At 42.9% G+C, this 27,621-nt stretch overlaps 1 protein-coding gene across 1 annotated transcript in view; it reads left to right on the forward strand.

Moving 5' to 3' along the window:
- The window catches only part of CD247 (CD247 molecule), a 57,717-nt gene that overhangs the window by 21,007 nt on the left and 9,089 nt on the right, over nt 1–27,621 (forward strand). The window contains exon 2 of the mRNA XM_086630596.1: nt 25,900–26,006. Coding sequence (XP_086486722.1) covers nt 25,900–26,006 — 107 coding nt within the window. The remainder of the gene's footprint in view (nt 1–25,899; nt 26,007–27,621) is intronic.

The raw sequence follows: 27,621 nt of genomic DNA on the forward strand, positions 1-27,621 counted from the left end.
CGAAAAGGGAGGCAGAAGCCACCCCACCTGACAGGAGGTGGCACGGTTCTGAGATACAATGAGTGTCATCAGACACCCACTAAATGGTTTATAAAGTAGTGGCACGTGAATCTGATGCTGTGAGGGGCTTGGACCTAGACCTTCCATTGGGACGAATAAGAGCAGTGACACCTCAATAATTATGCAGAATCAGGCTTTCTGTTGTTTCATGGGATTATGTGGTTACCGATGCCCTGTTTTGAGTTTGATTGTAATTTGTTACAGGATGATTTAAATTTGGAGAGCTTTTCTGTAAGATGTATATGGAGTGGGGAGAAAGGGGGAGATGAAAAGAAGGGGAGGAGGAAACGAGGCAAATATTCTCTAAAAGGTTAAACTACTTGCAGAGACAGCCAAGGTGGGAACAAAAGGGAAAGCATCAGAGGATAAGCAGCAAAGCATAAGATGAAGGGGAGAATTGTAGATATGATGGCCCAGTAACTTAGCATTATATCATCCTCTTCATGGTAGAAATGATCCTGGGAAGCCAAGCTGTGGTTCAGAGACAAGATACAATTCAAACACTGCTGTGATTGTGACCTCTGAGGCAAAGGTAGAAATGACCTTCCTATAGTTTTGTTTACATAGATGAGGATGAACGCAGAATCCCAGAGAGAACTCTGGAGTCACCTCATAAGGATTGTGGTGATCGAATCTCACACAGCATGAAGCTGTAATAGCAGTACATCCCTTGCAAATAAATATGTAGATTTAGATAAAAACATATATGTTGTCTATCTGAACTGTCCGCACCAGGGTTTGTTTTCCTCCCCGTTAACACTTTCTGTCTTCGGATACTTCAGTTACTCATGCGTTGGTTGTCCGTAAATAGTCCTTACTATCCCTTCACTGACTGCTAGATTTGGGATCGAACCGCTACAGGGTCAGTTCCGCATATGACAGAAGAACTGCGAACATGCTGCTAATACTTCAAGAAGAGGAAGAGCAGTGATCATTTAACAGATCTGTTCACCTCCTACCTCAGTGGGCTGAAATGCTTCGGGATAAATTCTATGTGAAAGACACAAAGGAGGAACACAGAAAATAAGATAAAATGCAAAGGAACTTTACCAAAGATTAATTATGAGGATAACTGAACTGATTACTCAGTAAAGGATTATTACTTATTTTCACGTAAGAATGGACGGTGAATTTATCTGGATCATTTTCCATGGTGCTACATGGAACAGAGAGGGATGAGGTTAGTGTAGGTATTGTAAAGGGCACAGTGAAGTGACTCACAAGAAAGTCTCAGTAGGACGTGCTGCAGGAGAAAATTTGGATCTGAAGAGATGATTTATCAAAGTCTTTAAGAACTGATTAGAATATTACTATTTAATATCATATTAAGTAACAGCAGCAGAAAAAGGATGTGTGTGAATAAAATTTACTTATGACAAGATAGGAATGTCTTCAACACAGAAGCAGACTGTAATATCAGACAAGATTTAATGAACTACTAGTAGTACAGAGAGGATAGACATGCTATGGGAATGTATAACAAATTTCTGCCCTACGCTAGTTGGGCACACAGTGGAGGAGCAAGATTAATGTGTTGATTGTGTGTAATAACATCAAAACTAGCAGTGAAAGAAACCTTTTAAAAAGAGATTCCAGGATATATTAAAAGCTGTATGTGCCATAAACTGGAACAACATGTCACTGCATAAAACACTGGTAAGACCAAATTTTACGTTTTGTTTTGATCACCCAACTACAACAAGAAATAATTCAAGTGGAACAAGTGTGGGCAATAGCTACTAGGAACATCGGGGAAACGGAGATCCTGTTGTGCAGAGAAAGACCAGTGGGCCTTGGCTTGCTCAGCCCCAGTAGAAGGTTGCCACCCTTTCTTCAACAAGTGCTTTCATAAACACAGAAGAGAGAAGTTAAAGTGTGTTTCCTTTTCTCTGGTAGCATTGCCAGTTTAAAAGCTTTCTGCTTCTGTTCCAGCCCTGTGCCGTGCCCTTGCCTGCAGGCAGCAGAGCTGCTTGTGAGAGGCCAGAGGACCAAGGCCATGCAGCAGATGAAGGAAAAGGCTCGAGCAGGGGCAGCCGCTTATTGAGGTGGCATTGCCATACAAGGATACAGGGGAACTCTACTTTTATAGTAAGCTAAAAAAAAAAATTAATGTCAGAGCAAAACAAATTAGTGTGACATTAATGTTTAATTAATTGAAAGTGGAAATTGGAAGACCTTTTGTGTCCCTTGGAGCAACTCAGGTTCTCAGTCTTCCAGGGAGCAGGGGGAATTAAAACTGTGTACCTGTGCCCATAGCAGTCTTAAAACGGAACATGTGCTGTGTTCATGCACCTCTGGGATGAGATGATGGGAAGACATTCTTGAGTTATATATAGTAACTTATCCAATGAGTCTCATTTATCTTTGTTTTAAAAATCTCAGCACACAGCCACCTCATTTCCTTGCAGATTATGCCTTTAAAAAAAAACAGTGGTAAACTGATTAGCTCATGGGTTCACTTCCCTCCTCCTGGAAGTACGAGGAAGAATTAGATGTAGATTGCTATCTGAAGTTCAGAGGAAGTTTGTACCAACTCTAATGATGCTTGAGTTCACCAACTGCTGTGTGAATTTGTCTTTTTTTAAGTTTATTTGAGTTGAACATGAGTATTGCAGCACCTTGTATCTTTAGCTACGTTTTACTCCGTGGCAAGGCAATTCAGATCAGCATAATTCAGATATGTCAGAACTCTCGTGCTTGCTACTTGGATGTGTTGCCTTCTGCCTTGGTAAACAAGAGGAGATAACAGTTTGCTTTTTAAAACAACAGCAGGAAAGTCCATTCTAGTGTTGCCCTGTCTTCAAGCCTACCGCCAGTTTAATCTGGATTTCTGTGCCCTACTCAGTGTTTCCCTTAGTGATTTTGATCAAACACATAAAGAATTAATTCACTTTTAATGTATTTTAATGCTTATTAAAAGGAGCTCATTAATGGAATTAAATATGAAACGCTCGAATATCATTAATGTAATGACATTGGATCCTGTTCCTTGAGCGTGCTGCTACATTCAGAGCGAGCAGGATGAGAGTCTCAGTCAAAATCAACGTGTAAATTTTTTTTTTTTTAATGTATTTCTTTTCAGTGCTGAAGGCATAGTAAGTCTGCAGGAAAACGTGGCTCTTGGAAGATGATAGGTGAAAGACGGTAGCTTGGCTTTGTGTCAGAGTGCCTGAGATTGGCATTAATTTCTGCCTTCCTATCTGCATAACTAAACTCAGTCCTGCAAAAAATATTTACCTGGTTCTGTTTGTTACAGAACTGTCAATGTGTCATATTTTTGTCAAGTATCCTGTGCTTTTGTTTTTGTTTACTTTTGAGTGCAATCTAATTATTTAGACAACCCTGGCTTTTTATTTTTTTAAAGCATGTAGGGTTGGCAGTTCAGTGGCTTTGCTGTTTCCACCACGTCCTATCTAAATTTACTTGTACCTTGTCAGTAGCCCTATGCATGCCTGCCTGCCTCTACAAATTTTTTTCTGCCCCTCTGTAGCAGGTGCATGAGTCCTCACTGTGTTAAGTAGCTTTAGGAGTTGCTGAATGCTTATTAATGGTCACCTGCACTGCCTCTTTTTGACCTCAGGGCACCCTGTGGTTTTTGATCTGAAACTTGTAGATATGCTGATGAGCTGGAAAGCTTTTCTGCAGTGGGAAGGGGTGTACCAGGAAAGAGGTTGGCCCTTAGACTTAGGTGGAAGTAAGTATTGGTAACAAGAGCTGTTCAGTAAACATCTCCGAGTGTCGGAGCATGGCCAGGTTGTGACTGTGGGGCACAGCCTGGGCAGTGGAACATACGTAACTGCACTGCAGGGACTGAAAACAAGCAGAAGAAAAACCCACGTAGAGTCAGAAAGATGATGGCTTCTGTGAACTCATGTGTTTCCGTGGGGTCTGCTGTTGCCTTTTATCGTAAACGGTAGCAAGCAGCTGAGCTGGTGCTTGCCAGGCAGATCTAAGCCACAGAAAACTCAGTTTTGGCTTTTCGGTGAACCAGTCGGGTCAAGTCTGCAGCCTGATGGGCCTCTGTCACTCGTTGTCTTGGTTAAAGAGCAGTGCTATGGTTCTGTGCAAGAGAGATGAAGGTGGTATATATCCCAGAGAAGATCCTTGTTGACCAAACCAGAGAAGTTTTTAAATAAAATCTATTTCCTTGCCATTCAGTTGTTGAATTTTCTCCATTTGAAACAGCGTAGACTAAATTTAAAATTCAGGCTGTGAAAGTTTCATGTATAATTGTAGTGAATTAAACTGATAAATGCTCATCTTTTAATATCAGTATAACAAAGAGATGTTACTGAATCATACCAGAACAAGAGATCCTAAAATAGTGGGACTTAAAACGCTTTTCTGGAAATCTTTTATCTGTTTTGATTTTTGTTTTTAAAAAGAGTTTTCTTATAACAACCAGGAGATTCTTTGATTTAGAAACAATGTTTGTTTGATACTGAAAAAGAAAGACTTCATGAGAATTAAAAATGAAATATTACATGAAAATGTACATGGTTTTATTTCTACTTCTTATATGTCAGGAAGCTAAACGAAAAATGGTAACAGCAAAAATATTTTAGTTTTAGTTTTTCAAAAAGAAAAATGCTTGTAAGTTGTAACCTTCTCTGAACAGGTACTCTGAGCTGTTGGCATTTAAGCAAAGACAGATCTTTTTTCTTTTTTTTTTCTTTTTTTTTTTTTTAAATAGCACCATGGATATAAGTTAGCAGCATGAAGTATTAAAACTGTATTTTTGCCACTCCTTTTAGCACCATAAGATCTTGTTTCTTTAAAATAAATACAACTGCAGTGTTAGCAGTGAGAACATCATTTTTATTTATAGCACATTGATAAATGTAGCTTGAACTTTTTAGCATGCAAACTCAGCTAACAGTCTGGGGCACCAGAAGGTACAAATTTCCATCACTAGACTGACTTAGAGCACACATACCATTTTCTTCAGAGTGCGCAGGGACAAAATAATTCAGCTTTTCAGCTCTTTTGAGCGAGTTACCGGGTTCATCTCAAGGCTGAAAAGGATGTTCAAGCGGGCAATTAACTTAAACTAGTTTAAGTTAGAGCTTCAGTTTGCTGCTTCGAGGAGGACATAATCTGGGCTCTGCTCTTTTAGCATAAATGAACATGTCAGGTGTGAAATTTAACACGTTTTTATTTCTGCAAAGAAAAATATTCTCGTGGTAATGTGGGATAAATATCAAGTGCAACATAATATGTGCTCACAATTGAAGACTTTAAGATAAAAAGAAAGTGGAGGAATAAAGTGTCAATATTTTTTTAAATAAGAATTTATTATTTTAAAGTCCTTTTTGTCTCCTCTCCAGTTAACAAGGTAGTCCTTTTTATCACAAACATTAACAGGCTGTACTTTGTGTACGTACGTTATCTTCTTGTTTTCTGGTGCCTTGTAACTAACTTGATGTCTGAGGCTCTGCTGTCTGTCAAGGCATTTTTAGGCTACCGTAGTGCGGTATTTTGAGGGGGAGACACAACATGTTCTCTTCCAGAGACTTTGGATTCGGCTTATCGATTAACTTCTCGGCTTCTGTGACTGTGGTGACTGGGCTTTAACAAGTACCCAGAAGTTAGATATACTACAAATAAACTCTCAGAGAAGGAAGCAAACAGCGGGTATTATAGCTCTTTCTGCATGCAGTTAAGATATTAAACACAGCTCTCTGTAAAGCACCACGCAAGCTTTCCAGTAGCCTAAGATACTATATGCTAAGTATATTTATCAACCTGTTTGGATTTTTTTTAGTCTCTGAAGAATACATTTCTGACCTGTCATTAATTTCTCAACTGTGTCAAAAAGGTGATAATTTTTTTTCAAACCTTGACTGCTGGAGTTCATGCGATTACCTGTATCTTTAGGGTTTTTTTCTTCAGAAAAATACATATACTCTTTTTTAACTTCTCAATGACAGCAAAGCCTGAAAGTGTGGATGGCAGAGATTCTGATTAGAAAGAAAACGGAGGATGCTGCTCTTTGTCATGATGTTGGGGTGGGAGGTATGAATGTAGTCTGTAGTATTTTTGATGGCCTACGATAAAACATCCCAGATGATAGATTGCTGAAATATATAACAGTGAATTAGACAGTGGTAGTACACGGATGTGAGTACTAACACATGTATGTTGTTTTGTGTGTTAGCATTGTCCCTGACGTGGTCTAGTTGGCACTCCAGGAGCGCTGGCAAAGCCTAGACTGTATGCAGGAAAACATCACACACTCACTCAGAAAATTGCAGATTTTGGCCAGGGAGAACAGCCCAATCTCTCTTCGTAAGCTGTATCCTCACTGTGAGCCTTGGGTGCTAGCTGTCCCCTGGCTGTACCAGCACGTTCAGGGATGCTTTGTGAGCTGGAAGCAGGGCTTGCCCACTCATAGCGATGATCACCACTAGCAAGAACAAGACAGAAAATGCTGAACAGCTGAAATACTTGATTTTTCCACTGTTTTGTCTGTATTGCTTAGGTCTCTTCCTTTAAGTACAGGAGTCAAATTATAAATGAGTCTGTAGCTCCTCTCCACTCAAGCGGAAAATATGTTATTGTCTGTTTTTATGAATCCATTGAAAGCTGCTTACTCTTCTTTTCCATAGCTGCTTTCTGACTCTTTCTCCTGCAGCTATCCATCTTTTCATCACCCTTCCCCAAACTCCTTCCACTCCTCTCCTACCATATGCTGATGTGAAAGGAAGCAAGAGTGGCAGAGCAGCAAAGCCAGGCTGTGTGGATGCCGAAGGGAGTTTCGGGCTAGTGACAGGCACACTCTTCCAGTGCCGCCTAGAGAGGAAGGGACATTGCAGAAGGAAACCCCTGGGAACATGGAAGACCTGTGCTGAGATCTGTTTCAAAGGTGGTGCGGCTTCGTCTGTGCTGCAGTCCCTGGCACCCTCCTGCTTGTGAGGGGGGAGGCAGGGAGGCTCTTCTGCAACCAGGTGAAGCAGGGCAGGTGGCTCCCTCCATTACTGAACCTTTTTTCCCTTTCACATGTGCATCTGCCTGACTGAAAGTCACTGGTGTTACATGAGTGATTTGTTTGGCTGAGCATCTTCCCTGCTTTGGTCTGTAACCCACCAAGGCAATGAGAAGAAATGGCTGGGGTGAGCGTACATAGCTGTTATCTCTATATATGCACATACATGGATACGCCACACACTCCTCATACATACCTGTTTACATATGCACATACACCCTTGCTATACGGTATCGCATGTATGTTTGCATGAAAGGGAAAGACAGCGAGCACGTTGCACCTAAGTGAAGAGAAAATGGCAATGGGTGAACCAAAAACTTTGGGGGGCTCATTTAAACTGAATAGCATCGTTAATTTACCCAAGTCCTACAGCTCTGGAAAATGGCATCAGAGTAGAATCCTATTATATTTCTGTATTTCTTTCAGTACATCTATCACTGGCTTAGTAGTGACTTCAGGAGCACAATGCTCTGAGGCAACGTAAATGCAAAATAATGGGGAAAAGGCAAAACCAATGTTGAATTGAAGATATTTATCAAAATTTCAGTATAGGTTTATATTTTGATTGTTCCAACTCCATGTTTGAAATGAAGTGGCTTAATCTTCTTGAACAAGCGGGAAAACTTCAAATACACATATTTTGTGATGCCTTTGCATTTCTGATTGCAGCTAATACCAGAAGTTCTAAAATACCATAGCTCTGCTGTTATTTTAAAAAACTGAGCAGTGATGTATTTGTGGTTACCTAGAATTTGTAATTCTTATAAGAAAGATATAGCCTAACCTTGCAGGACTTGAATTTAAACTTCTGGATGTTTATTCTGACTTCTGAATGACAGAAGCTGTATTTTCTTGCTTGCTCATCAGAGCCAATACAGTATACTCCAGAGAGCACAAACAGGGCTTTTTTTGCCCTTTGACATAGCAACTTGACTTATTTTTCCCTAAATCTATAAAGTCAATTATTCAGATTGAAACCTCGCAGTTGCTCATTATGAAGGAGTGGGAGTTGGCAAGAAATATTCAGAAAATTCATGCTGCTGTTCTGGGTTCCTCTTACAACAGAGAGGCAGAAGAGAATTTGTGTATCAGTGGTGGCTCTATATGGATGTGAGTTTGTTTTTCCCTCTGGCAATTTCATTTTTCAATTCCTGAGTCAAAGCTGCTTTCTGAAGAGAGATCTGTAGTTTGCCCTTTATAAGAAAAGAAGGAAAACCAACCTTGTAGCCTTCCCTTTCTGTCTTAGCGGATCGGGCAGCATTTGCGCTGCCCTGTTGCACCCTGAGCCTGGCTGTGCAACACAAGATCGTGCAGTGCAGTTTTCTTCTCCAAGCTCCCGGGATGTGCTGAGAGCCGAATTCTTCAGCTCAGGCAGCAGAGGTGCAGGACGTTAGATGTCAAGGCATTCCGCTCTCTGTGCTGAGCTCTCCAGGCACGTCCCATTTCGTGGATGAATGCCGCAACTCTTGCAAAGGCAGCCACATTTTGAAAACAAACAATCCCTTGCCACCACAATCTTGCTCAAAAAAAAAAAAAAAAGCGCGTTGGTGTATAAGATTGCGTCATACACGTACTGCCTTCAGGTTGTCGAAAGGGCTTTCTTTGGAGTGATACTTCAAAGGAAATCCAGTCTCTGCGTATGCTGTGCCATGCTGTGCAGTGGGGTTGGCGCTATGCCGATGTTTCTTTGGCTGACGACCTATGCAGTCTTTCTCCAGGGTCTGACCCTTATCAGAGGTGGGATGTTGACATCAGATGTGACTGCTGCTTCTTGCATCAGTGGGGTCACCTGTCTGATCGTTCATGGCATTCCTGGGACGATCACTTGCTTGCTCTGGTCTCCTTAAATTCCCGAGATTGGGAAAAAGACACCTGTGACCCAGATTTAAGGAAAATACCATGTTGGTGTTTGCCTTGTTTTAGTCTAGCGTTTTTTTGTTGTTGTTGTTGGTTTTTTTTTAAATTCCCTCCAGTAAAAAGAGAGACTGAAGAGCCCTGAAATTACAAAGCCCTCTCCTACACTCACTTTAATTTGAGGTAACGATTTCTAGCTCGGTTACAGCAGCTTTCAGCTACGTTGAGCAAGTGCTTTCTCAGACGCACCTGGTATTGCCTGTCTTTGCTAACAAAAGTCTCAGATGTGTGTTTGCCGGGGCGGGTGTGTAGGGGGGTAGATCCGTATCTGGCTGAGGGAAGCGCAGTGTCTCGCTTTGAGGCTTCAAAGGGGCTGGGCTGTGCGTGAGTGAGGGACCATGAGCCCAGTTTCGCTGCTGCAGCTTATAAGTGAGAGGGGCTCGGTGGGCATGGATATCGCGGTTGCTGTCAGACCCCTGCCAGTCTCTCAGAGCATGGGAACAAACCTGTGTAAAACGGGCATTCAAGCCATTTCACAATCGGCTTCATAGCCGGGTCTTGGAAATACTGTAAGGGCTGCCAGAAATCAGTCGTTTTGAACAAGGAAGAAAGGCTGAAGAAATAGAATAGAAAAAAACAAACTTGGCCTTACTCACATTAATGTGTCCCGAGAGACAAAGAGGATGGAGGTTTCTAAAAGCAGCAGCCAGGTTGTGTTGTAGCAATGGAGCCCGGCGGGTTGTGCAGTGCTGGAGGGGAGCAGGCGCAGGGAGCAGGCTCCCTCTCTCCCTCACCTATTGGCAGGTAAAAGTGAACGGGAAAAATCACGGGCGATCTGCTGGGCAAACGGTTCCTGAGGAGTTCTGAAATGGCCTGGCAGGCCCGGCGCTGGTGTGGTGCAGCATGCGAGGGAGAGCTGTTCTCTGTGGCAACTGATGGGGGATTTTCTGAGGCTGCACCAGGATGCAGCAGCGAGGTGTCGGAGCGATAAAACGCGTTTGGTTTTCTGGAAGTATGGCATCGAGCTCTGATTTGTACGGTCCACGCTGAAACACAGACCTGATCCCTCCTGATCAAAGCACAGCATACCTAGAATATAAAAGGAGGGCAAAGAGAAGTCATATAGTATCTGTCGTGTCGTACAGTATCTCCGGAGAGAAGCATATCATTGTTAACAAAATCCGATGAAAGGACAATTAGCGATCAGGATGGAAAGCTGTAGCACAGAGGTGAGCCAGTTGGAGAGGTGTAAGAAATGTGATTTATCTGTCCGCAAAGGATAATAAAGTTGTCATTCTCTACTTAACTATGGCTATAAAGCTATTATTAAAAACAGCCTGGAGAGCGTCTGGCGCACAATGCCCGGGGGGATGACAGACATAAAAGGGTGCCCTTGGTTGATGTCACAGCTCTGCGTTTTCTGTTCCTCTCTGAACTATCCCGATCAGCACTGAGAACGTCATTAAACTGCCAGTGCTCTTTCATGCTTAGAAGTCCTATTTTGTCTAACTTTTTACAGTACAGAGTAATTTTAAAGAATAAGAGAAACACTGAACAGTCTGTAGGTAACTACAGAAAATAATTTAATGAAGACAGTTTAATGGTTTTCTGTCCTTTTCCACCGTTAAGGTTGTCTGCATAAAACGCCCTCGTCCTCAGGCTTTTGACAAGTACTCAGAAGGTTTGTGCATCATAGGAGCGTTCTGATTACAACCCATTATAACCACGTCAACGCTTGTTCTATAGCTTTCCATTCCTATGTAACCTAATCAGGTTATAAAGTATATTTTTAAATAAAGTCAGAAATTATTTTGCTGAAACTGCTAGGGTTCTTGTCTTTTGACTTAGTGGTGCATTTGCAGCTTGAGGAACTCTGATACAAACAACTGGGAGAGTATTGCCAAACCCTCTGTAATATTGCAAGCAGCATGTGGAACAGACTTCTTTAACTTTTACACTTCTGCTCCATAATAAAAATAAAATATAATTCCTGACTGAAAATAAGTATATTAATTTTGATTCATCACTTACAAAGTGAGTAATTATTGGACAAAATTACTATACATTTTTTCCATTAAAATGCTGGTGTCATCAGCCATACCAGGAAAAGTACAAAACCTTTCTGTGGTAGTTAGCAGAGTTGGTCAGGGTTTCTGGAAGTCAAGAGTCCACGAGGTGACCCACACGTGTTAATAACTTTGATTAGAGCTTTTTATTATCAATTTCAGCACTGACAGGTAAATGCATGGATGGTAAAAATTAAGCTGCTTGTATGCTAGTAGAACTAGGTTGTTTATCTACCCCGAGTTTGCAGAAGAGGAATATGATCTTGATTAGAAGCAAGTCTGTATGCAAACAGGCAAATGTAATCCCTTCACTAGAATTGCACTAATCTGCTAGGATAAATTCAAATAGTAGAGTTTTACTTTGTTTTAAAATATAATTTACTGATACTTCATAAAAAATGAATGTACAACTAACTTTGAAATATGATTTTTTTTAAAATCTTAATTATTCAGTTATGCCTTGAATTACATTTTGGTTGTACATGAATTCTAATCGTGCCTGATATCTGGTATCAGTTTATTCTGCAGATAGCATAACTAGCTGCAGAATTTAATGTAATATCTTAAAAGTTGCATAATTACTAATCTCTGAGCAGCCTACCTAGAGGGTATTTCTATGCCGTAGTCAGCTGAGAATTTGAAGTGAAGTATGATATTCAGTTTGATAGTTTATTTAACTTTATCTAAGTAATACATCTCACCATAAAACTGTCATTCATTTACTTTTCCTAAAGAGTATGTAATAATTTTGCCTAGGATTTGTTAAGTTGTTTGGTTTTTTTTTTTTTTTCCTTATACGCTACCAATATTCTAATAGTGAGTGCTAGAATTCTGATGGGGAAGAGAGAAGAAATATTGCTTCCAAGCTGGTAAACTACATCTTAAAACTGTAGGGCTTGGATCACTGATTGTTAGCATACAACAGACACTTTCTCTGTCCCAAGTGGTTGGACTTTTTCTTTTTTAGGGACTTTAACTGTTCTGATCATAAACTCATGAGACCGAGATACATAATGGTGGGGCACTGGAGGAGAACGAGGCTTGTAGCAGGGATATTTAGAGGGCTTTAGAGGGCTTACAGCACTAGTGGGGTAAAATAAAATGATCTTAGGTCTGTGCAGGTTTGCTTATTATTTCTGTTGAAATTGTCTTCAGTTTTTTCTCTAGTGTATGAAATGCAATCTAATTGTTTAATTTAAATAATATTTGCTTTATAGCTATAGTTGTATCTAGATCTGCGTGTATTTAGTTTAGATAAAAAAAACACTATGTGACAGTGAATACCATCGTATTCTAGAAACTTCAGATGACTGCACGGAATCTGTTAGCTAAGGACTTTTTATGTCATGTCCAAGACGAAAATTGACTGACAGGACAAACTCATAGTGAATTTTTCCTCTTCATTTTTTGTGAATCAGTTTTATATTCTAAGCAACATCAGGTAGAGCCGGTTACAAAGCCAGACTTCTTTTACTTCATGCACATGGATTTTTCTCTTAGACCTTTGTATCTTGTGCACGTGCTGTGCTCTTCCTCAATGAAATTGTTTGGAGAGTTAGAGACATATTTGGTCCTGTGCAATGAGCTGAACCATCTGGTCCTTCCTGCTTTTTATTTTTTTGCCTTGTAGTGAATCATTCTACTGTAACTCTTGTAATGGGCTTTAAGTAAACTGTTGCTAATTTTTGTTGATGAAACAGAAATACACACTTTCTATAAAAGTAATGCTGTTTAAAATGAAGGGTTCAGAGACAGCTATTTTTTTCTTGCCTTTGACATGGAGGCATGTGAAAATGAATTGCAGAAGAACAAATTCTAAAGTTACTCTGAAAGCAGGGTAGAATACAGCAAAACTAAAGAAAAGAATAAAGAAGAGTTATTTTTCAGAAAAAAATATTATAGCATCATAGCTCCCCAAACTTAAATTTGTTACAGTAAGTAAAGATTTCTTGTATAATGAATATTGTGTTAGAGAAAAGATTCATGTCTGTCTTTTAATTCTTGCTTATCACTACATGTTTCTTGTGTGTCCTTGAAGGTATGTGCATGTCTGCTTTGGGACTAAACCTATTCTCATTGAATTAAACGGCCTGTGCTGACTTCTGTTGAAATCAATGGTGTGGAGAATGAATTCACCTCATTACATAAAGAATCTGGTCTTTAGTGGGAAGAGAACCGGGCCGTTTATTTACATTCATTTGTGTTTCTTCATCCATTTGGATGCAATAAACCTGAATATTATTCTCCTGAGTGCTATCCATTTGAATAGCTTTACTTTCTTTGTAAAAACAGGGTAACTTCTCCAAACAGTATTCAAGGGATAGATTGAAATCATTAACGCACATCTAACGACTAAGTTGGTGGGCTAACACTTTGCTTAATGGGATTAATTCCATGCTTGCATATACAAGAAACTCACGGAGGTGCAAATGAGGCTACTACAAAGCACCTCGAAGTAATATTTCTCCCTAATATCTTTCCTCTTCCCCTCTGTCATATAAGGAATACACACTAAATCCAGATGTGAATGAATTATGGATTAACGAAAGCTAATCTCAAAAAAGGATTTGTGTTAATGGAGAACAGGGTTTTGTTTTATACAAGCCCATGCATTATCTGGGCAGCCCAGCTTTGTGTTACGTATTTAAAGTAGTACAATACACAATGAACAGTTCTGCGGCGGGAAGAAATGTTAATGGCTAAAAGTAGAAGGAGGATTTTCATAGTAAATACATAGCAAGAGTAAATGTAATGCTAAGGATCCTTTTCACATTTAGGAGAAAATTTATTTCCTGTGGGCATTTGATCATTTGGCAATCTTTCACCACATCCAACAGTTCTGTAACGACACTTTCCCACTCTGTGCTTCTAATAAAGCTTACCTAAGCCCCCAGTGTTGTGAAAACGGAGCTCATATAAATTTTCTTTGCATTCTAAATCCATCTCGGCTGCACATAAAAAGTAAACAAACACAGTTTCCAGGCAGTCTTTTTATCTGTCTGCACATCTCGGAGGCTTCCCGATAAGGCTTTCTGTGGGGAGAGAAGGGGGTGTTTAAAGTAAATAGAATTTGAAAATTTTCATCCATTTAGAAGCAACATTAAAGACCTTAAAAGAAACATGTTTTATGAGATTGACAGGCAATTAGATCAGTGTACTGATGGTGCAACACGTAATTCCACACTTACAAATATCAGCCAGAGTGGGAAAAAAATCAGAGTGAACATAATATCCCATCTTAAGTGGCTATTTCAGATATGTGCTCTAAAACTCTAAGGTACAAACAGAATTGTTGTGTAAACTAAGTAAATGGTAAGTGGCTGAGAGCTGCTTGTCAACATTAAGGCGCAAGGAATAAATACAAGGAATCTAAATGCTCTAGAAATAGCAATGACATTCCTCCAGGAAAACAAACCAAAATCCAGTCATAAGCAACAAGGTGGGATTTCTGTGTGCGGTGTTTCTGGAAAATCTTTTCCTGAAAAATCCCAAAGAAAACCCAATAGGGTAAATTCAGTGCTGTAAATTAAATTAGTTTACGTTGCTGATGATGGCCGGTTCCTTATACTGATTTACATGACCCAGACAGAGCTTTTCAGAAAAGGACCCCTCTGTTTCCACATGCTTTACAAAGTGTATGATGTGCACAAACTAAACTTCACAAATAAGATAAGCATCGAGGCTTACAGCAATATGCGCGTTCTTATCAGCCTTGTTTCCTAATGAGATCAACCTTTTGCAGTCGCTGTCTTTATCAGTTGGCCCATTTCCATCGAATTTAACAGAGAGGTTAAGGTATCATGAAGTTAAGGTTTCTCCAGGTTTCATGAGGACCTGGATGGAGGGAGAAACTCAAGGCAGTGCCTGCGTGGCAGCAGCACGAGCTGAGCAGAGACTTGTTTGGTTTAAGCTGCTGTTGGCCAGCTGATGGACTTCCACGGCAAATACCACCGCTGGGCACAGCTGGAGTTGTGCGACCTGCAGGGACGTGAGGGTGGGAAAAGGTTTAAGGCATGTTCAGAGATGCTGGAATGTTTTTTTTTTTAATAGTGTAGGAATAAAAACGGAGGGAGGAGAAGAAGAGTAGAGATTTGCATCTGGGGATAAAAGCCAGAGAATACAAATTAGTATGATGAATGAATTCAATAGCCGTGTTTTCCCCGTTTGTGCCAACTTTGCGTGTCTGTAATTCCACTTGTTATTGGTTTAACGCAAATACAGATCAACCTTTGAAATCTCATCTCTATCATCATATGTGCTTGACAGTATAAAAATAATAGGTCCTGCAGTGTTCGTTTTGGTGGACTGATGCCAAACTGTAGTACTAACCCTTGTGGATTGACTGTTACTGTAGAATGTTGCCGTTTTTCTTCTCTTTAAAAAAAAAATCTGTAAAAACTCCAGTGTGTTAATGTTCAAATACTTTCTTCTTCTGCTTCTCTGAAACCAGCACATATAAGAACGATACAAAATCTCGGGGTCTTTAGTGTGTTCCTGTTGTCATTCCATCCTTTTTTCAGTGTGCAGAACATGAGCCGGCCACTTTATCATGAAATGCTTGCAGGAATCGATGGAGATCTGGATAGAGGGAGTGCAGAATTTGGCCTGTGCTTTTCAGACAAGCTGGCCCAGAGCATTGCTATAGGTCACTAAAGCTTTGTGCAATACTGTCTGTAATTATCGCTAGCAAATGAACTCTGAAGTTGAGCCTCTTTTGGAAAAGGATTTCATGTTACTAGCAGGTCTGCAACAGAAGTTTAAATATAAAGTGGTTACCTGGACTATCAACAACATGTAACAAAGAAAAATTTAAAGGTGTAAAAAATAAATGCTTTTCTAGAAAGGCTACAATGCTGAGGATTTTGTGCCTTACAAAAAAATGCAATTTTAATGCCCATTTCCTACATCAACTACAGAAATTATGATTTTTTTTTTTCCTAAGCCTGCACCATTATATTCTTAAATTTGGTATTCTGACTAATTTTAGATAGCTTTGCTTGGAATCTCTCATAGTCCTTTTCAGCACAGCAGTTATTATGACTGGTGAATAATTGGAAAAAAATATAGTCAATACGACAGAAATTATCTACCAGAATAGATATCAGGCATGACTGGAGACTTTACTTACTATTTGCAAAAGTAGTTTGATGGCTAACAGATGCTGCCGTTAACACTTCTCATTCGTCAGTGGTGATGAGAGATATATTTTAAGGTATATATTGCATACTGGAATTAACTTGATAAATATTAGTTGCATGCACTGTAGATATGGGTAAAGCATAGTTGCTTGCTTTCATCTCAGTCACAAATGCTGCATAAGAAGGATTGAACACTTACTGTAAATATACAGGAAACTCTCATTGTGATGAGTGCTTGGGGTCCTTGTTCTTTCCTTGTTGGCTTTTTCCACAAGTCTGTTTCTCCATCGAGAAGCAATTAGGAAGGCACTATCTCCTAGAGTCTGAGATTTTGAGAGCACTTCAATATTTTTGACAGTTAAAATATTACTTTTGTTAATCTTATGGGTGGGAAAATAAAGGTATTGTGTAAAGTCATTAACGATGAGGAAATTCTTTCCTCTTATTTCTCCCAGCCTCTACCCTGCCGTAGAAACGCACTGGTTTTTAACAGTCCTTAATTCAGTCAAAATCTATACAAAGGCTCTTCATATTTGCCATTTCCTACCTACGTATGAGAAGGTATTTTTCAAAATATAGCCTTTTTTTTTTTTTCTTATCCTGTAATGCAATCTGAGATAATGTTTTCTAAAATTAGCTGTAGCCCCTCAGGTGGCTTGCAATAAAACATAGTGATGGAGGCGTACCAGCCACAGTTACACCACTCGACAGAGGAGCGCAGGCCTCCGCAGCGAGGTGTTAACGGGGACATAAAGCCATGGCCCCGCGCCCCACTTGCCAGTCCATGACTGACGCCCTTTCTCTTTGGCAGTGCTTTACTTTGCCGCAAGTTGTGGATCTGTAGTTGCTACATACTATGAAAACGTGCACGCTCTCAAATTAGAGGAAGGACGTTTCAGAGGTGGAAGAAATGATTCCTTCTTTTCCCAAGGGGAATTCGTGAGTGTCCGTGGAGTTAGGGTTTGTTCTGAGACCCTTTGCTGGAGGGCTCTATTGAGGACCAGGCGAGGTTTATTTTGTGATATTTCCATTTTGTGATAGCTCGTCCGTTGGCTCTTTTTTATGAGGCCTGTGACATGCTTCGTGTTCAGAGTGTTGTCTTCAGGGTGGAATATTCCCCAATGATATTATCACTATTGTTAAGCTTTGGCGAGCAATAACGCAAAAAGAATATGCAGGGAATTAGTATTCAGCCAAACCCTTAATCAACCTTTCCCTTTACTCGATACGTAACTGCTGTTGCATGTTTTTTTTGTCTGTGCATCTTCTAGCAGGGGCAGGACGTCGCAGGCATGGCTCTCCATTAAGGGGGTGAGTAGCAGGGGATTGAAGGCCTGCTCTGAAACCTCTCCCTCCCCGGTGCGTGCAACTACTACCACGAATGGAGCCTCAGCCGTTGGGGCCGGTATAACCTTCTTCCTTCCTGATAACCTGAGGCTGCCACTGCCTCTGTGAGATGATTTAACTGTTTCTCTGCTCCACGCCAACCTTCACGTGTAATTTCTTCACCCTGAGCAGCTGCGAAGCTTTCTTGCAAGGAAATGTCTGTACAGGGACTGCAATGAAAATGTCCTGAGACTTCGCAAGTGTTAAAAAGGTCTGCTCCCGGTTGTCCTGCTGGGTGAGCTAACATAAATCTTGCAACCTTTCTGCAGTTTTGCGTATGTCTACCTTTTCTTATGATTCAGTCATGACATTTATCCACTGAAAAACATTATTTGAGGAATGTGTTGAAAGCCTGGGATGACAGCCAACTTGGTTTTGCAAAATGTTACTACAGGCTTAACCTAAAAAGTGGATGGCTTTCATTGTTGGGGGTTTGATGCCCTTCCTGACACTGGCACTTTTGGCACAGGTTAGATCTGGTGCTGTCAGTGAGCTTAGGTGGAAGCTGCTCTCGGAGAAAAGAGAGGAAAACTGGTTTCATACCAGTAGGATTAGCTGTGATGAGTGCATGGTCACAGCTTTGTCTGACTGTACATGAAGGACGGCTCCTGTAATTGTCATAGCTCTGGTCCACGTTGGCTGCAAAGCAAGGAATTGCTCATGGGCCAACTTAACGTCTATTAAATAGCCCTGTAGCTGCAGTTCTTTCTGCAGCACCTCCACCTGAGCCATCATCAGGTTGTGTTGTTGTGATGGAAGTTTCCCACTTTTCTTCTCTTGCAGTGGATTAAGAGAGTTAAGACTGAGCTCAGTCTGAGACAAACAGTCCTGTTAAGTCTCTTGTTGGGCTTGTGCATCTCAGGACTTGGTTTGACACGAGCTGTGAAATCAGAGTTGTCCCTCCCTGCACTAACACTGAGACAAGGAGAAAATGCACTGACAGGTTTGTGCTTACTCACTGACTCTGAATATTTTGTGCACAGATATCTCTCTTACTTTATTACCCAGCTAGTAGAAAGCCATTTCCCACCAACAGTGATAGCCAGCATAAGCTTAATGTCTTTTGGAAGTCTGAAATGAGGATAAAAGGGAGTAGGGGGTGCCTTATAAATCTCCCAGTTGGGAACTGTTCTTCATGTTACAGGTATATTTGATTACTGGAGCCATCAGCAGTAAGCTAGCGGCAAGCTGTTTAGCATACCCATACTGCCACTGCTTTTTGTAAAGTCTAACTTAAAAGTGTTAATTTAAAGTGCTAGGAGAACATCTGCCACGTCTGTGAGGTGCTCACTGAAGAGAGAAACACATCTGATTGTGATCAACAACATCTTGTGTCTGACTTAGTGTCTCTCTCTTCAGCCTTGAGGCATATAGACTCTTTGGGATTCCCAGTGAGCTGAGATGTGTAGACTGAATTCTTTTAAGTAGTCCTCCATCGTGTGCATAGGGTGGTAGGAGCTAAACATGAAAAGGCCACCTAAGAGTAAATCGTTCTGGAGTGAGTTACAGTTGTGGGATGCACAGAGAGAGCTGGTAGGGGAAGGGAAGGGGTAAGTGACCTGGAAACAACCATATGAATAATAAGTCTTGCCTCTCGGGACACTTAACACCAGATCAGATTAGATAACAGAAAAGTTACAGCGGGAACATCTTTTGCGTTAGCTAGGTTAAGCTTCCGCTGTCCCTGATGAAGATGGATCTAGTAAAACACGTGTCTAATCTAAAACCCCTACAAATCTGGAAGAGCTGCACGGTTTGCATCTGTCACTTGAGCTTGTTGGATACCCAGGTTCTGCAACCGCCCTATGCTTCAGGAAAGCCCTTTGCACCAAATTCTTGCAAAACTGAGAAGTGAAAGCAGTTGCTTTTTCTGAGAATGACTGACTGTTTTGATGAAGCGAGGAGTCCCCTTCCAGAGATGAGCAAGGCACTCCCCTCCTTTCTGTTTCTGATGAGGCTCTGGAAAGATTCAGAGGGTAGAAAGATTGCCTTATTTAATGATATGTTAAAAGTTAATCTTTTCTGCACACACTGGGCCCTGTTTCCGCAAGTCAGACAGCTGTTGGAAGTATGCCTGTTTTGCTCCTGTTACAGTACCCTGGACTTTTTATTAGAGTCATTACTCCATGATGTGCTAGAAAATGTTTGGCCCTTTGAGGCATTGTAATCTTTTCCTTCTTTTCAATCTATTTCTTCCCAAATAAATTGGATGGAAGCTTGCCTTATTTGAGCTTTGTGATAGTGCCTTCCTGAAAGGGATCCTAGCAGGAGCGTAAAGGGCTCACTAGGATCCTAAAGCACCTTAACTTGACCTCATGTTTCCACAGTGCTAACATACTTTGGCACGAAAACATGGAAGTTAGTGACCTGAAATACTTTCCTTTTTTAAATGTAGTTATTCTGGCTGCCCAACATCTGATATTGTAGCCTGAATCCTGATCATATCAGCGGTTTGCTCCTGGGCTTTAAAGGTGAGGACAGCAGCAAACCATAATGTTGAACTTCATGGACACGAGTTGTGCTTTTGGCCATGTTGTGTTTCATAAATACGTGATGGTGTATTGATGGCAAAGCAAAGGTTTTCCTCAGCACTAAAGGAACTGGCAGTGAGGAAGAATAAACAAACAGTAACGTAAACAGCTTTTAACTGTTTTGCCAAGGCAAGTGGCTGGTATGGAAAGACAAACCTGGATATTTCTTCTGGCAGCAAGCTCAATGGTGTTTTGCTGTGGTGGGGTTATCGCATCTTTCTGTGGTAAGAGCCTGCTGGCCTTCCTTAGGCGTCTTCGTTTTGCAGATATGGTAGTGGGGAAGTTTTCTGTTGAAAGTGTTACTTGGTCCTGTAGCCTTAATATGATTTAGGCTATGAGTTAAAAAAACCCATAAATATATAGATAAACAAACCCCAGGACAAGTATGTTCTTTATGAACAGGATCATATTTCGTAATTTTAGGTGTCTAACTTTTAGGCGTTTGGTCTGGGCTGTCTCTTAAGACATGAGTCTGTATACGCTTGAAGTGAAGTACCGTGCCAGCTGCTCATCTCTCTTCTCTTCTGCCCCGAGCCCAGGCAGCTCTCCTGGCTTCAGCATCTTCCTTTCAGATAGCAGCAGCAAGGCAAGATCCATCGCTCCCAGCCTCTCCCTGCGTTTGGCCTCCGTAGAGAAAATCCGGTGGTGCCTGGTGTGCGACGCGGTGGCAGACCTGTAGCTGTGAAAGTTTGTCCCTTGGGGGAGTCTGGAAACACAGACCTGCCCTGAGAGGTTTTTGCAAGATAAGGAATAGAAGTGAAGTGAACTGCACGCCGCAACCGTGAGTCCCTCAGGTCACTGCTGGTGGGAGACGGTGGCATCCAAGAAATGCTGCCTGCTTTTCCCCTGCACGTAGCTGTGGTGGCTCTTGGTCATTGTGAGAAGGCACTAGGGTTTGTGCCTTAAAACACTTTCGTGTGCAGGCTGCAGTTGCATCAATAAATTTCTTATGCTGGGATTGGTTTTCTTGGGCTTCACTGAGAAACTCAATTTTAGGGAAGATAAAAGCTTTCGTTTATAACCATGTTACTGAATTTTGGTAATCCCTAGAAATAAAACTCTTAAATGAATCACTTAATGAGGGGCATGGGAGAGAGAAAATTTTATGGTGGACAAATTTACAAGTAGTTCAGCTTTTATGGTCTGTATTTCTTAAACTATTACCAAGAACCATGGTCTGACAATCCAGGTGCACACTAAAAACGTCGAAGGGGGAAAATCTTATTTAAAAAAAAATGCACCGATGTGTTTCAAGGGTCCATGTCACATTTCAGTGATTCGCTTCCGCAGATAGATCCCCATTGGGACCAGCTGCGCTGAGCCGACAGTGGGAGCCAGCCCTGTGGACCGAGCCCCAAGCAGCCTTGAGGTGTGGCATCTGCTGATCATGCCGTGTTTTGGAGCAAGGCAGATGTGTCTGGATGTGGGTTTTGGGACTCCCTGGCTATCTCTGAGCCTGGAGCAGGGGAGTGGACCGAAGCACGTGCCAGCAGCAGGTGGGCAGGTGGCCGGAGATAAACCTGTGGCCACGTGGAGGAAAGCTGGTGCTGGTTGAAACGTCAGCTCTCCGAAACCGCACCGCACGGGGCAGGCTGCTGTGCAGCGCTCCTCTCGAGGCGGACGCCCGCAGCGGGGGCTCCTCGCCGGCCCCCGGGCTTCCTCTCCTTCAGCTGCCGGGGTTGCTGTCAGTCTGCTGCAGGAGGATTTTTTTCTCACGTGTTTGTCACTAGCAGCTAGTGTGAATTGCTTTTTTTTTCCTTCTTCACCCCCCTCCACGTTAAAAAGTAAAAGGTGCAGGGGGTTTTTGTGGGGACGCTGGCAGTGTTGCTCCAGCGATGTGAGTACGGAGCAGGACGAGGGAGGTGTGCGAGCCCAGGGTCTGGGCTGTGCACGGGCCTGCAGTGGCACAACAGAGTGTCTGGGGAATAGAGGAGGGAAGGGCTGCATGGCCGGGTGAGAGGAGAGAAGAAGGAGGGAACAATAGTCCAGGCTTTGGAAGGAGGAGGTGCTGGGAAGAAACTGCTGCTGGAAGTTTCTTCCCAGCAGCAGAAGCACAGCTTGGGAAAGAGTCCCAAATGTGGTGGCAGGCACCTGGATTCGGGGTTGAGAAGGGCTGGTGACTTTGTCACGAAGTGCACCGGTGACCCCCTTACTGACCCCGTCTCCTCTCCTGCGACCCCGTCCTCTTTCCTGCTGCCCCGTCTGCCATGGCTCTGCCTGTGTCAGCTCCTTGTACAAAGCTTCACTCAGCTTCTCCTGTACAAACTCCTCACAAATAGGTAATTACCTAATGCTTTACGTTGCGTAGTTTGTTTCTGATTTTCCTTAATATCCCAGTGGTCTATGAGTAAGCATCATCCCTGCTGTGCAACGGGAGATCTAACTGTGCAGCTGCTTGCACAGGAGCACGTGGTGAGCAAGAATAAGTGCAAACTTTCCAGTTGTTATTCCTCCAGAGCTTGCTTCCCTCCCGAGCAAGAGCAGCGCTTTGGCCTCATCTTTAAGCCCTTGTGCATTTGTGTACCTACATGTCGACTCGTGACTCAACTCCTTTTTGATGCCTGGAGAGAGAGACGCTGTCTGAGCCATGATTAAGCAGTAGGCTTGATGCCACTCACCATGCAACGTAACCGTATTCCCCGCCGGCCCGTGACTTGACCTTAGCGGTGCCGTGCGCCTGCACTGAGACATCTTGCTTTAAAACCCTGCTGTGTTTTACCGGGCTGCTGAAATCTGGACTGGTAAAACAGCGGTATATGGATATTGGAAAGAGGCTGTGCAACTCACAGTAGGCACTGGGTAATCGCTGAAGTTCACAGAGTGGGAATTATCGGTGAAATGTTGATGATTTGTGCTTTGCTCTGCGTGAAGCAGCCGAGCCTGACAGTCCCTCAAGCCTGGCAGGCTTGGCTCTGCCCAGTCCCGTCGGCAGCGGTGCGACTCTGGCCTCAGCCCCCCGAAACACGGCTTGGGGCTGATGAGGGGCAAAGAGTACGTTTTGGTGGTGCCTAAGGGACTGGCCTTCTGTTTGTGCGCATCGTGCAAATATTGAGGAGGTGATTAAAAAAACCTGAACCGATCCTGCTCACATGAATGGATGCTAACTGTTTTAACTGCTACTTGTTTGTTAAGCTTCGTATCTCTTTGACCTTTGTTTCAATAGGTTTTATATCTTCTGTCTTTTTCTCTCTCTCGCTTTCTAATCCGAAAAGCTGTTGCAAAGGTTATTATTTCGAAAGTGCTTTGTACACCTTTAGGGTTTTTTTTTAAGAATACAGAACTCAAACAAGGAAGGAAAAGACATGAACTAATTCATTTTCTTGGTTTGTTTCTAAGCATCGGACTTTATCATTGTCTCAATACATAGTTTTCCAGGAAACATCACAGCCAGACTATGTTTAGCAGGATTTCCCTCACTGAACAGCTTTAATCCATTACCTGGGGTGCCAAAGGCCAGGCTGCCCCAGATAAGCACCGCGTAGGCACTTGGGCGGCTTCACAGAGTCAGCCAAGGTTGACCACAGCTGACACGGAGCTACAGCTAAGTCCCCTGCACTCTTGACTTGTCCTTCATAGTTCTCTACGTCTCCTACTCGAGCTACTCCCACTCGGGAAAGTTTATTAGTGCTGGAGGAATACTAGACTTGAGATGAGCGTGCACGTGACCTGCTTTGGTACAGGAAGAGGGGAGTCGGGGCCAGGATCCCCAAAGCTTCCTTCAGCAGCATCTCGGATACCCCCAGGCTTCCTGGCTCTGGCTGGCTCTGTGCTGGGCTGCTCGCCTTCCTTACAGATATTTCTGATCTAGGCACAGCGCTGGAAAACCCTGAGCTGCTTCTGGACACATCCAGCTCCAGGGCAGGGTACACTGGGGCAGAGTGCTGCACTGCGCAAAAGCCGCTGAATTACTGCTCGGAACAAACTGCCTCTGGATGCTGCGCAGCTGTATTCCCTGGTGCCGTGTCTTAGCTGCCAAGTCTAACGCGATTCGAGCTGGTTTGTGTTGAACCAACTCTGGCGTAAAATACTGTCCTGTGACTGTTTAGAGGAAAAACTCTAGGAAGCTAATCTCGGCTTGTTTGTTGGTTTATTGTACAACATTGGGCAAATAACTTAATCTCTCTGTCTCTATTTACCCCATGTATATGAGGTTTTATAAATCTGAAAAAACCGTGGTGAATGTCATTGTTCATAAAGTGCTTTGAACCTTATTTTTAAAATAATAGAAATAGGAGGGGAAGAAGGAAAAACATTTAGTATCTTAATCTTAATTTTTTTCCATGGATTTGTTTCTAAACACATGATTTTTTAAAAAAAAAAAAAAGAATGTGAACTGCTAGTTCACACAAGCAAACAAATCTACTGTTTGGAATTTTTTTTTTTCTGGCTGTGTTAGGCTCTCAGTGGGAGCAGCGATTGTATCATCATCTGCTTGAGAATTTACAATTACGTTACCAAGTATCCAGGCAGGGATTTTCAGTCGTGCTGTACACAAATCGCACACTTGAGCAGCGTGACGGGTCATCGTCATTAACCTTATTTCTGCAAAGGAGACTTCCTCGTGGCGGTGAGTGCACGCTGCCTGAATGCCGTCGGCTGATTTCTTCTGGTGAAATCGTCAGCGTGGCCCACATTTGTGAACTTACTACATGTTTGCAAACTGATACAGGGGCAGTTTCATCAGTTTTAGCTGCTGAAAATCAACAATATTACCGTGTCCTGCTTGATGCGGTCAGGGCATAAACATACACAATGTTGACTAAGAAATGTACATCAACATCTTTTGAGGATTAATTTTGTTGATCTCTCAATTAGGATGCTATTAGTTTTTTTCTCCCTCAGCAAAGTTTTGATGCTTCTTTTAAAAACAAAAAATAAAAATCTTCTAGGGGTGACCCATCCAACAAGAGGCAGCCAGTTGAGGTTCCTGTGCTGGGAATTCAGGTTTAAAACCTTCCTCTCAAACCGAAAGCACATCAGGGTGTCTCACAGGTATCTCATGTATGTGTCCTGACATCTGGGATTAAAAGACTGTCTCTCCAGCCCATAGTTCCCTTCTTATGATTAATGGTCTCCAACATCCCCAAACTGGGAGCCCAGAAGAACCGTTACAGGGAAGACGCTGCAGCTTTATGCTTACAATATATAACCTGGTACATGGGAGATGCATCTTCAGGTTCCTCTTCTGAACAGAGTAGCAATTTCAGCCTGGGCCTCCAGCTGACTATGGTGGTGTCAATCTTCCTTTATGTTTAATGCAAAATTTTGTCCTGAGAAGCCCTTGCCTTAAATTTTGTCCAAATGGACATGTCTTCTCACACACACAGGTTGTAGTTGATGAATGAATCCCTAACCAAGCCCAGTAACGAATCCCTGCAGGAGATGCTGCTGGGTTTTCCCAGAAAACAAATGCTCTGTGTGAAGCTTTCTTGCAGTAACTGGTGTTAGCGATCCTTGGTTATCTCCATGCAGATCCTGTGCTCACTCCCGGACCCGCACCTGTGAGCTGCAGGGATCAGAGCCTGGGCTCCATGGGTGGGAAACTCTGGGTGACACATCCTGTGTCGGTTGAGGGAGGTTGCAAACATTTCCATCCTTGGAGATACTCTAACTCAGCTGGCTGAGGTCCTCAACAGCCTGGTCTAACTGATCCTGTTTCGAGAGAAGGTTGGAGCTGCAGTGGTCCCTTCTGACCTAATTCATCTACTAACCCAAGATGATTCTTATTGAGATTTCCACCTCTTTTGCAAATGGACGGACTTGCCCTCATACTGGCTGTTTTTTCGTGATGCATCATGCAGCACTGCCACATTTATGCTGTCAAGCATGCAGTGGTACAAATGGCCTTGTTTGTTGATGTCTCTGATGTTTCTGTACAGATGCCGTACCAATTCTTGGACTGACAGACCCAAGACTCTGCTACTTACTGGATGGATTCCTCTTCATTTACGCAGTCGTCATAACAGCCCTTTTTGTGAAAGCAAAGGTCAGTCTATCCAAACACTGATGCATTTGACTTTGGTGGTGTAAACAAGTTGGGCTTAGCTGGAAAGTGGAGGTGGAGAGGAAGCACGTCTCTTATTCTAAGACCTTTTTATTTTTTTATTTCCTCTCTTTTTTTCTTTTTTTTTTTTTTTACTTTCCTCCTCTTCTGGTGCCAACCTGAGCAATATTGGGGAGTTGTCTCTTTAGGGCTTATGAAGATACTACAGTTATGGATCCAGTCAGAAATTCTGGATATCGTAGCTGGGAAATGCCTGAGCAACAGTGATGTGGTTTCTTCTGCTACTTTGTCATTGGAAAGAGAGGAGGGGATATACAGAAAATTCAGGATAGGTGCCAAGCTTGTGGAGGATGTACTAAAACATCTCGAGAAGTCAGATATCTTTGATAGTATGATGCAAATGATGTAACCCCAACAACCAAAGGAGAGGAGTCAGGGAGATGGGATGGACACAGCTTGTTCAGCATCTAAGGAGACACTTAGTGGCTTTAGCGCACTTCCACGGAAAAAGATAACATAATGTGATTGAGTCATATACGTCATGAGCACTTACACGTTTCCAGACGTGTAAGTGCTCTGAGAGCTCTGCTAATCATAGAAGAGGAGCTGGCTGCCTCTCTCTGGCACAGGGCACTCCAATGCAATGGTGTTTTCAGCCAAGCAAAAGGTGTCTTGGCCACTGTTTGTACATCTGGGTCAACATCCCTCCAGAAGCAAAGGCTCGCTGCACTTGGAATCTTGGCTTGCTTCTTCACTCTGAGGGTGGTGAGACACTGTAACACGTTGCCCAGAGAAGTTGTGGATGCGCATCCCTGGAAGTGTTCAAGGCCAGGTTGGATGGGGCTTTGAGCAACCTGATCTAGCGGAAGGTGTTCCTGCCCATGGCAGGGGAGTTGGAACTAGATGATCTTTGAGGTCACATCCAACCCAAACCATTTTGTGATTGATTCTTGCCAGGTTATGGCTGAGATCACCAGCAGGAGCCCTGACAGGATGATGTGCTGCTGGTGCCCCACCAGCTCTTTGGTGAGATCACTTCTCAGGACTGCAAAGGCAGTGCTGAACACAGAGGGAGGGAGAGATGTTTGGAGGAAATGAGCAGAACATGGTCATGGTGAAGGAGGAACCTTTTCTGTCGCTGGTATAAATCCTGACCACAGATGAAAGTGCCGCTTTGGGACTGGAAGTCTTTTTGAGGCTGCCAGAGGGACGAGCCGGTGGGGCACACAGAGCTTGCACCGTACATGCCAGTGGGAGCTGGGCGCCTCACCCAGTGCGGGGTGAGAGCGCTGTGGTTAAGGAGGGCTCAGCAAACCTTCCAAGGAGCAGTGTGAGCCTCAGCGTGCTCACCAGCTGCTTGTCCTCCTCCACCCAGAGCGTGTCTTAAGCATGCTGCTGCGGGGGCAGAAACGCCTGCGGTTCCTCCCGCTGGGGCTCCCAGCAGGGCCAGAGCTGGAGCTGGAAGCAGCTCCCGGGTGGAGGCAGTCGCCCTCACCTCGAGGTCTGGGAGCGCTCGCTGTCCTCCTGGCGCACCCTGGCTGGTGGCTGGTAACGCCCACAGCGTTGGGCTGCTGCCTGAGGGAAGGCAGCAGAAGGA

This window comes from Tauraco erythrolophus, chromosome 1, assembly GCF_009769465.1.
Source record: "Tauraco erythrolophus isolate bTauEry1 chromosome 1, bTauEry1.pri, whole genome shotgun sequence".
In the NCBI taxonomy this organism is placed as follows: Eukaryota; Metazoa; Chordata; class Aves; order Musophagiformes; family Musophagidae; genus Tauraco; species Tauraco erythrolophus.